This window comes from Lupinus angustifolius, unplaced genomic scaffold (assembly GCF_001865875.1).
Source record: "Lupinus angustifolius cultivar Tanjil unplaced genomic scaffold, LupAngTanjil_v1.0 Scaffold_9_171, whole genome shotgun sequence".
In the NCBI taxonomy this organism is placed as follows: Eukaryota; Viridiplantae; Streptophyta; class Magnoliopsida; order Fabales; family Fabaceae; genus Lupinus; species Lupinus angustifolius.
The window spans coordinates 5,554-17,649 of NW_017718268.1; the positions used below are offsets into that span (position 1 = coordinate 5,554).

At 30.1% G+C, this 12,096-nt stretch overlaps 1 protein-coding gene across 8 annotated transcripts; it reads right to left on the reverse strand.

Annotated features, from left to right (window-relative positions):
- Nucleotides 1-6,518: 6,518 nt before the first annotated feature.
- Nucleotides 6,519-11,379, reverse strand: LOC109337706 (protein IQ-DOMAIN 1-like). 8 transcript variants are annotated; one of them, XM_019574735.1, is made up of 8 exons: nt 11,103-11,377; nt 10,086-10,169; nt 9,659-9,985; nt 8,995-9,222; nt 8,546-8,668; nt 6,903-7,538; nt 6,829-6,838; nt 6,519-6,758 (listed from the first exon to the last, which is right to left on the reverse strand). In XM_019574735.1, exons 2-6 carry the CDS (start codon nt 10,152-10,154, stop codon nt 6,921-6,923), a joined length of 1,365 nt encoding a protein of 454 aa, XP_019430280.1. In that variant the 5' UTR covers nt 10,155-10,169; nt 11,103-11,377; the 3' UTR covers nt 6,519-6,758; nt 6,829-6,838; nt 6,903-6,920. The 8 variants fall into 8 exon arrangements, with proteins under 8 accessions (XP_019430280.1, XP_019430285.1, XP_019430282.1 ...); XM_019574740.1 differs by having other exon boundaries at nt 6,548-7,262; nt 7,293-7,538; nt 11,103-11,378; XM_019574737.1 differs by having other exon boundaries at nt 6,548-6,845; nt 6,885-7,538; nt 11,103-11,378.
- Between the last annotated feature and the right edge of the window lie 717 nt (nt 11,380-12,096).

A 12,096-nucleotide genomic window follows, 5' to 3' on the forward strand; every position in this document is an offset into this window, starting at 1 on the left:
TTTTCTAAACGAAATAACCTGGTAAGTTCTACTACCCCAGAATTACCATTCAGCGCTTTCTCTGATGTTTATATGAGCACAGTAGTATTATTATATATGTTGTATGTTTTTTATTGGCAAATGTTAATATGTTAGTATTTAATGTGGCGAGACTCGAATCATCAGTCTCCTTTACTTCACCCCTTCTCCCTAAGGAATCACATCTTATATCCATATCTTGTGTCACTCCATGTGTCATGGGTTGTGATTGGATAAAAAAATATGTTGAAGTTAAAAATTTAATTATTAAGTATTTTTTTGACCAATCACGACTCATGACATATAGAATGGCACAATATTGTGGGACAGAAGATGTGGTCCATCTCCCTAACCATTAAACTATCTTATAACTCTTTTTTTCAACGTTGGTGTAGGTGAGAGTGGAACCTACAACCTCTTTTGCTTCCTTCCTTAAACCTTCCACTTTATCCATAAAACCTTTGAAGCACGGATTCGTCAAACACTCTCACGTGTCGGTGTCTGACACGGATACGCTCTGATTCGTTAAGGATACGTATCCATAGAGTATCCAAAAATTAAAAAAATTAAATAAATAAATATTAAGACACGTATCCGATTCGTTTTCAATAAAATATAGGATATATGAATTCGTTTTCAGTAAAGTATAAGATATAGATTCATTTTCAATAAAATAGGATAAGATAGATTCGTTTTCATTAAAATAGGATAGATAGATTTGTTATGGAGGACAATGATTTTAAATTTCCATTATATTTTTTACTTTGGATAATTTGATTTACACTTATAATTTTATCATATTTTATGTGTTTTTATTATTTTATAGGCATATCCTTGAACGTATCATATCCTGTATTTTAGAAAAAATGTGTGTTGGCGTATTAGATATGTATCGTATCCGACACACATATCAGTATATATGCTTCATAGCATAAAACCACCTTATGACTTCTAATGTGTTGTATTGTATGTAATACATACAACACTAGGAACATTATTGTATATTATACTTATAAAAGTGCCCCTCCATGGAGCGTTGTTATATGTGATACATACAATAACATTCTTTATCAGAAGTATTATTGTATGTATCACATATTATAACGTTTTGTTTTATGTATTACATAGAAGAGCCCTCTCTAGAGTGAGTATTCCATGTAGTGAGTGTTTTATATGGATCATATTCAATAGCGTTTACCAAAACTCTCCTAGTAAGCATTGGTGATTATTGTACATATTAATATTTGTATATATACATAAATTCATCAATAGCACAAAGGAATATATATTCTCAATAGGAAATATTCTAAAGATTGTATTAACATCACTACAATATAAATTAAAACAAACAAAATCATGTTAGTTATGTTTTAGCATTGAGATAAGCTCTAATGATGTGAATCAAATAAAAAAATTATTTATCATAGTAGTATGCTATATATGCTTCTTTACTTATTACGTACGGAAATAGAATAAATTCACTTTAAAAGATTTATATAGTAATGACAAATGAAAGAGTATTATTGCTATTTTATAGTTATATAAAAATAATACGTATGGGTACAACAAATGACTACTAGTTTTACCCGATGTTATAAAACCCGAGCCGAACATCAACCCGGAAGAGGTTCTTATTGATTCTAACTGGTTTAACTAGTTAGACCGTCCGATCGGACCAGATGACATCATATATGATATATAATTATTAAAATAAGTAAATAACACACTTATCAATATCACATTTTGCATAATATAACATATACAAATTAAAATAAAAGTGTATCAAACAAGTTTAAGTATTATATAATTAGAATTATAAATCAACACAATTATTTCGTTATATTATGTGTTACTGCTTATTAGAATAGAAATTAGCAAAACTAAAAATTATGTTTTACCATTCAAAACTAGTAATTACAATAGAATACTATTCAAAACTCACATACTATTTTTTATTATGTAGTGGTACACAGCTGTCTACATCTTGCAGTTGATAGAGAAAGGAAAAGGTAAAAAGACATTGGCATGATATGCAAGCAAAACTACCAAACCATTTGATTTGATAGCATACTATTTTTTATTATTTAGTGGTACACATCTCCTAGTTTTGGGGTTTTACCATGAAGAAATGATACTTTAAAACTAGCATATTGTTTCTTGGTGAAGATGGGAATGAATGTGAAAATAATGAGAATAACAATAAATTAAAATTAGTGGTACACAACACAAGTATGGGGTATCACTTTGTTTTACAATTCTTATTCTTTATGAAATGAAACCAGGAAAACATGAAGGCAAAAAACCAGAAACATGTAACAGTCAGAAAAGCATATTTTTCCTTACAATTTTTACCCTTGCCCCTTGCTATCTAGTATCCCTAGAGTGTGTATCTAAATATGGATTAATATCTAGGATGACAATAGTTTTGGATGAGTTTGGATAGTACATTATATTGGCTTATAACATTGTTTTATTTTTTGTTCTAGACTAGTCTCATACTTGTGCTAATACTCGCTATATAATTATAATATCTGTGGAGTACTCAGCAGATCCATTAGATCCACAAATTTAAAAATATTAAATATAATTATTAGTAATTTATGCACTTCTGTATTTGTTTCTTACAAATGTGAAAAATTATAAAACATAATTTAAAATTTTAAATACAATTTAAATTGACTAAAAACAACTTATTTTACTTCTTTTTTTGTTTCCCACAGGTATCCTCGTACTGTAGGGAATCTTGTCCGAGCCGGGAACATCCACAAGTATGTGGGGCTAACTCTCCCAACGGACATTTTTCCATCCACAAGACTCGAACTCGGGTTCTTGCTTAAGGAGAATCAAACATGTACCACTTAAACCAACGTCTGTTGATAAACAACTTATTTTACTTGAACTGACATAAAAAACAACTTCAACATTAGGATGAAAAATTCATTTAGTAAGAGCTCTAGTTTCAATCAACCTAACATCATTGCTTAACAACATAATATAATATAACAATCACATTTATAAATTAATATGATATTACAATTATAGATTAGCAATATAACAATACAATTATCATTTACATGATATTACATTCATGTTGATATATATATATAGATAAATAAATAGGAATGAATAATGGGTTTCAATATTCATGAGTACAGGTACCTTATTACTCAATCAGACTCATCTAATAGTGGATCTCAAAATCATAGGTCTCAATTACCTACTGGTCCAAAAACATTGACTCAAAGTCAATCCATTGCAGGTACTGTTTACAGATCTGAATACTCATTGTTATCCCTATGAATATCCTACAAAATTTAAAAGTAAAATAACAATTTATTATATGGTCATAAAAACAGTTATAAAATACAGTAATTTATGTAAAAATCGCATTTTATATAGTTTCTGCACAAAATATTAGTTTATTATATCTTTCTTTTTATTTATTAACTATCCAGATTTACTTAGATTCTATTTTTTATTTTTTCACAAAAAGTATTTCGTAAATATATTTTCAAACAAATCAGAATCAATTTCCATTAATGGATTATTAATCTATTTAATTTTTTATTATATTTATTTTATTCATGTTTTCAATTTTTTTTACATAATATCATGTGCTAACTTGTGTTGTATTCTTCAATAACAAATATCAACCTTAAATATTAAACTGGATAAGAACTCTTACTGCTGAATGTGAGATATGCTTATACAAAAATAATATTACATATTTTTTTAAATATTCACCTGTCAGTGAGTTTTTTAATATTTAAATATTAAAATAAATTCTTTGATTATTTTAATTTTTTGGTAAAATTGAATATTAGAATTTATAAACAGACTCACTTATACCTCAAACAAGTTCTTTGAATATTTCATCTTAAATAAATGTTTTCAGATATAATATTAACTATTTTATTATAATTATAATACTCATTGAATATTTGTTATAATTTCATTAATTTTTTATTTCGAAAATTATTTTAAATTAATTGGTGTCACATCTTGTTCACATTATTATCTACTAAACATAATGTATAAGATATGTAGTGTATACTAAATATAGTATATATATTTATTTATTTTATCATCAATTTTATTTTGGATTTTATATTAAAGTAGGATTACCTTTTGGTGTCCAAATCTTTTCTTTTCCTAAAATGCCACTAGTATTGTATTCTTATTGTTGAGTAATGATGATGTAGACGACAATAAAAAAAAATTAAGTTATTATTTACGAAATATTCTATCATCTTAAAATTCGTCTCTTAAGAATATTGTATTTTTTTAATATTCTTATAGATCTCAGAGAATAATCCATGTATAGCTGTATTCTTATATAATATACTTCAACCGGTGATTCATCCGTGATTCACTAATTAAAACACATATTTATAAAGTTAGATATGCATATATTTTATACTAAGATAATGTTAAAAAATCAAAAAGAAGATAATAATTATTTTTATTTATACTACATTATAAAATTACATATTATAGACCATACTTTAGATGTATAAAAATGTAATAATTATGTATTTCATCGTACCAACGTTTTTGGAAAAAATAATTCATTTTCATTAAAAAATAATTTTAAATAACATCAGTCGGTATAATCCAGTGTTGCGATAACCGAACCGGACCGAGCAATCCGACCGGTTTGACCGCTGACTGGACTTGAAAAGGCTATGGTTTGTAGTCTTAACTGAATGAAAGTTGGACTGCTTTGACCGGAGAAATTTTGGTCTGATCATGCTAAACCCGGTTGAACCACAATAACTCAAGAAGTGAACCGGATGGTTCACTTAATATTTAAAAAAATAAAACACTACTCTAATGTTTTGTTTTATTCAGGTCCAAAAAAAAAGATGAAAATATGTTAATTCAATATGATTATATATAATTATTAATTATTTATATATAACTATATATTTATAGACAAAAATGATAAATTGTATATGAAACCAGCCGGTCCGACCTGACAGTTTAACCGTTCAAATCGGTTAAACCTAATATGAGACCTCTTTCGATTTGACGTCCGGCTCGGGTTTCACAACATTGGTATAACCGTTACGGTTCAAATAAAAATCAGTCGATATAACCGATTTTTATCAATTTCAACCAATATAATTACATAACCAGTATAATTATTATATTATACCAGTATTAAGACTGATTCATCATTTTAGAAGTTGTTTTCATAATAGCGATCATCCTAGCCCCTACCAGCAGCAGAATGTCTCGGGCGTGAAATAAGACAAATTTTACAAAATAAAAGCAAAATGACAACTCATTTTTGTATACTACTTATTTTATATTATCATTTTGAAATGGGAAAAAGTATTCATTATCATTTTTAAATTGCTTCTTAGAAATGGTTTTAAATTTTTGAGAAAAAAAGATATATATATTAATATTTTTAAAAAAATTATATTACATATATATTTAATTATTACTGACTTTTAAATATTAATAATATAAATGAATAATAAATAATAAATAAACTTATATAAATTTTTATATTAACAATGCTTTAGTATTTTACTTTAGATGGGACATTTCAAGTAGTTTGCATTTTTTATATGTCTCACACATTAGGCATGTCACCATGTGTAATAAGTCCACACCTTATGAAATGCGAGCAAATGACACAATTTGTGTCACTTCATATATTATCAAGTATTAATTGTGATTGATTAAAAAAAATTAATAATTATATTTTTAATTTGAATATATTTTTTTAACTTAAATATATTTTTTTAATTAATTATCATTGGCACATAAAGTGACAGAAATTCTAAAAGAGCAGATGTGCTCATGAAGGAGACCCTGTGCCTAAAATAAAATTTAAAAGAATGAGACCCTGTTATTTGTTGCACAACTCTACCAATTAATTGAAGTAAGAGATCACATATTCTAAAACAAGGAAGTCTTGAATGAAGTAAGAGATAACATGTTCCACAATAAGTGTTAGGTTATTTTATGTAATAGGAGTTATGATTGTTAAAAAAAAATATTTAATAATTATATTTTTAACTTAAATGTATTTTCTTCAATCAAACAGAGTTCGTGATATATGGAATGACTCGTGCTATGAGACAAAAAACATACTCTTGTGAGTTATATGTATCAAACCAGTGTTTTAAATTGTGATGGCAGTTATGGTTACAACGATTGCGGTTATTGCGATGCGGCTATTATAGTGTAAATTATTTTGTAATTAAAACTATTTTTGAATTTGATGTTGCATGATGCAGTCGCATGCAGTCTTTGTGGCTCAAATGCAATATGATGCAGTTGCGTTATAGCCAAATACAGCCGCATCATTGTGATTTAGTATCACAATGCAAAAACAACCGCATCACCATGGGATCTGAAACTTAAATAAAAGAATGTCACCAAGTTAGATATTCATTCTAAGATTATTTTTTCATAGGGTGCATGCGGATCTCTATATTTTTTCTATGAAAACATCCCATATCAAACATGCTAGTGCTGTATCTACTTTTTAACTTTGTTTCTCCTAACATCATTTAGAGAACATGATTAATATGGTTACAGTCTGAACCAACAATCTTGAAATTATTTTATAATGAAAAATACATACAAAGAACACACTCCCCTACATTAGAGCAAATAAATCATGACTTGTCATAAAACTAGTATCACCCCAAAACAAATCCTGCTAGATAGAGTTGTTAAGAAAAAGTGAAAGATGTTTTTGACAGATTATGAAGAACAAACTGATAAGTTAAATCTTTATTCTCTCTTTTTCTTCAAGGCACCAACATTGCAGGTGCTGAAGATGACAAAAGACAACTATCATAGCCTATACCAACTCTACTGAAATCTTAATTCATAATTCCAAGGGTCTTGTGTGCTAATGGTATTCTTAGCACTCATCATTATTGAACCATTTCCATCATGGGAGGGCCAGAATGCCTTCTTGAAGAAGCTGGAGAAGCCAGGAAAGAAAGCCGCTTCTTTGCGGAAATAGCTGCTCCTTTATCAGGTGTTCCATTTTTCTCCATACTAAGTAGTGATGGTCTTTGTGTTCTTGATCTGGCCTTCGCTGAACTCGTCGGCCTCATGTAACTTGGAAAGGCAGGTGAGCTTGTAAGACTATCATCATCTCTCACTGATGATGCACCAATGCTATGCCTGCGATAGCGTTGTGACTGGACGCTAAACAAGCTTCTCGAGTCCTCGTCGCCCCAGCCACTTCCCTTAGAACTTGATGGCCTTGCCTTTCCAGTAACAGATGACAAGGATGGGGCCTTTGATGCTGGAGTTGAAGGGGAATTGTGACTTCCTTGTTGGCTTGCTTTTCTGCCTGCAGGCGAAGCCTTGCAGGCATGGCTTGCAGAACTCTTTATAGATGCGCGATCGTTGGAATCCATAGTACTTCGGTCCTCCCATGGCCGCGCAGCCATCCATCGCTCTAACCAACTCCATCCCCAATGTGGATTATTTGGATCCATAAATGTGGGATTTAGTGATTTTGATGAGTTATTCCCTATTTGCTGTTAGAGAAAGTAATTAGTGATACACCAAAAAGTTACTTATACTACCAAAAACTCAAAGCTATCAAAAGGGACTAAACAAGTAGAGTCATTAATCAACTGATACAAGTGCCTTGGTGCATTTTCATCTGTTTTGCAACTTTGATTTAGAAATAATAAATTATACATTAATGTTTTGACAAGGACACATGTGTTCCATGAGTTTATGGTTCTTTTAATGCCTTGGTCTCATTGTCATGTCAGGGAATTAATCCTCAATGACTTATATATGTAGATCAATCTTATTAATGACATTTCATAACTTCAACCCAAAATCATATTTTAGGGTTATACCACACATCCATTCCTCTCTGTATATCTTAAATCTTTGGAAGTGGATGAGCCTTGCAACACTAAGGTTGTTTGTCTTGTGACCTGAAAGTTTGAGTCCAAATCCTGAAAACGACATCTTTGCTTGCAAAGGTAAAGCTGCATTCATCTACCCTCCTCAAATCCCACTAGGTGGGAGATAGTTCACAAAAAGTCAATGATATTTAACATTCATGCATGAAAAACTGTAGAAGAAAATTATATAACATTATTAGTTTTAAAGAAGTTAGACCCGAGAAATAACTTCATCAAAAAGGTAAGAATTGAAAGAAGTTTATAAGTAAAGATAGAAACATGATTTGGAAAATGAGATTCTGTCATTTCTAAGCCATTCTTATGAATATTAGCATACTCTCTTTGCATTGCTAAAACACCTAAGTTGTAGCATCTCTAATATTTGTTGATTATAAAGCACCACAATAGGGAGATAGTGTGACATCATAACATCTTGGTAATTAACTTAATCCAGAACATGCCCTTAAACTTGGAAATTAACTTAATCCAGAACATGGAAATTAATCCAGAACTTAATCCAGAACATGCCTTTAAACTTGGAAATTAACTTAATCCAGAACATGCCATTTTCTGTTTGGTTAAAATCCAAAACAAGAAAACCATAAACAGGACAATCTTGGTACCTGGTGTGAGAATGCATAGGCCAAAGCTCTCTCTCTTCTCAAAGCAGCTTCTTGCTTGTGCAACAATCTTGCTTCAATTTGCTCCTTTGTTTGCAAGCTATCATCCCATTCTTCTCCAACTAGCTGTAAAAGTACTCATTGCTTACGAACTTAAAAGGCGGTATTTATCATATCATACATTTTCATAAGTTTAAAGGGGAGTGAACAAAAAGGAGAAGGGAACTAATTAACAACCTATCATAAATTAACAAAGAAAACAGAAATAGTTCATATGCAAAAAAAAAACATTCACCGGTGATAAACATAAAACACAGGCATTGTAAAGAACATATTAGCCAAGGCAAAGTTGTACTTGCATCCGGAAATCTTATTGAAAGTTTTCCCTATAATGCATTGCATCATTGCCCCTACATGGCTACATCACAAAGAAAAATATAGAGAGTGCTTACAGCAGTATGCAACTTCTCGAGTTCCTTTTCATGTTTCTGCTGTAGTTGCCGCAGAAGAGCGCGATTCTCCTCGGACATTTTAATTCTCCTTTCACGAATCTGAGACTGAAGTCTTGCAAGAGTTTGCATGCATCTTAAGGTGCTAGCTGCCTGTCTTTTAACTGATTGCCCTTGTATTATTGTTTTCATTCTCACCAAACCTTTCAAAGCACGCAGTGCCCTTCTCGCCTGGAAGCTCGAAAACAAGAACCCTTAGCCGAAATTTATTGTAGTACGATATAAATTATATCCCTATGGGACTTGTTAATGTAATTACACTATGCATCACATCCTATAATAGATTAAAGAACAGTTTTTATTGATGTGTAATAATGACCATGAAATGAAAATCTCCATAATATCCTTGAAATTAATACAGCAACTTCAACTTCAAACTAACACATGATGAACGAACTTTATCCTAAAATAGGGTTGTGATTGTTAAATTTTCATCTCAAAACTAATCGGCTGTAAGAGGCATAGTTCACCACTTACATAAATCGCACCCTGAAGGTTTATGGTTACATTTTTAGGATAAAGTTCCAACACTATGGTTACATTTTTCTTTGCCTAATTAGTAGGCTGTGTAGCATTACTCTAAATAAATAGGACAACAAGTTCATACCAAATGTCCACGGAATGCGGTCTGAATCATGATAGCTGCTATTTCTTCCTTTGTCTTTCCGTGGTAACGAGGCATACTCGTGAGACGAACAACCTCAGCAGCAGCCTGGGCAGCAGCAACAGCAGCTTCTGCTGCAACGGCGGTGGCAAATGCCAATGAATAAGCATGCTTGTTCTGTTCATTCTCTGCCTCAGCTAATTTAACTTCTTGTGTTGGTGGAAGAGAGGGAACAACTGCAACAGGTGCATCTTCAAATGCATGTTCTGAATCCTTGTCACGGCCACTAGATTTTTTCTTTGACTTGTGGTTTTTCTGCTTTTCATTTTTCTATGAACCAAAATGAATGGTTTCAATCAGAATCTATTCTAATTCAGATAAATAATGTAAAAGATGTTGTCTTCTAAATTTATTTGCATAATATCCTAACCTTATCTTTTCTGGAGTCTGAACTAAAAACTTTCTTCACTGCAGAAAACCAACTCCCTTTTCTCCCCATTTGCAATTCTTGTTACTTTGAAGGAAAAGAAAACGCCAAAAGATCTTAATCCAATATAAAAGAGGTAAGATAAACAAACTTGTGTAAAAACTTAAAAGTGATTAGGTTCAACATGGTTAAAACCTTATTTCAATTAATGCATATTGAATTCCAACCAAACAGTTAAAGAAAACATAATTCATGCATAGACTAGTGAAAAGAAAACTGCATAGAAACTTCAAAAGTACATAAAAACTGTGTCCATAAATGCTATTGATAAGAAGAACTAGAAACAGAAACTAAGTAACAAAAGCGCCAAACCCATCAAAGGAAATTAAAGGGCTTTCTGATAATTCAATAATGCAATGAACAAATAAAGAAGCACCCAGATAATATAATTACAAAATGAGTTTTCCTAATGATTAAGAAATAAGTAAATAAAGGTTTTTTTGGTAGAAATAATAAAGGCAAGTTTATATCTGAAAACTAAATCTATCATTTCTCAATATATTAAATACATTATTAGCTCCAGAAAAAAATACATTAGTAGCTACATCATAGAAGATAGTAAAAATTTGCTAAGAAAATAATATTAATCAAAGTAAAAATACCATTTTGTAGGACTAGAGTGACATTTTACAAACCAATGTCAAAATCTCCAATCTTAAAAGCCTAGAGAAAACAAACACAGCATGAAAAATATGGAGAAGGACCCAGATATTATAATCCAAAACAGAACAAAAGCACAATCAAAATTTCCATTTTTGAAACAGGAAAATTAAAAAAAATCAACAATGCAATAGAGGATTGACAAATGGAGAAAAACCCAGATAGAATAATCCAAAGAAATGAACACAAAACCATGAAACCCAGTACACAATTTCCAAATTTGGAAAGCCACAATTAGCAACTACCAACAAAAACAGAATGAACAGAAAAAAGATTATGAAGTGAAAAACATTCCAATACCTATGCATGAGAATCTCTCTCAGATCTATGAAAACAAAAGGTACTTGATCTACCCAAGTAAAAACACAAGTTGAGAGGAATCAGATCTTGCCTTCAAAGTAACTTCAACTGTTGGAAAATGGAACATGACAATAATAACTATAACAGCATGGCAACTGGGACCTACTGTTTCAGATTCCTATTTTTAACGTTATATAACTAACACTGAAACTAAACAGAACACAAATAATGAAAAATACATATTTGGATACTACTATGAGTGAGTATTAACATGTATTTATTTCATCCACAGTTACTATATTTGAGTTTTTTAAACATAATTTCGGTAATTCAATGTTTTGTAGCTCAAAGGAAGAGTTAGAATAGGGGGTAATTCAATCATTTTTGTGGATGAAAGGAAGAGTTAGAATAGGGGCTTATGACTAGGAGTACTTGTAAAAAGTATTGACACATTATTCACTATTACATAAAGTCTTATATTAAGGTGTTTACAAATTAGTCGTCAACCACTTTCACATACTAATGTTATGATATGAAGTTATGTAATTATGAATGTTATGAAAACTGGATGGTTCATCTGGTGATCCAACTTAAAAACAGTTATAGTTTATAGTTTTTAATTGATTAACGGATTAGATCGTTTTAAATTAGGGAAATTTTGTTTCGACCATGTTAAAGTTAAATGTAACTGAACTATAATACCCAAAAAATAAATTGAATAATTCAAATAATTTTAGAAAAAGACAAATATTACCCTAATATTTTGTTTTACTTTGGTGCGAAAAAATATAGAGATATTATTTGAATATAATTATTAACTATTTAAAATTTATATTTATATATAATTATATATTATAGATAATTATTAATTAATATATAAAAACTGAACGATTTAATCATTTAAACTGATTAAATCTAATATGAGAAAGGAATGATTGTGAAATATGAGAAAATTATTATCAACTATAACAATATTGAAGTATAGTCAATTTTG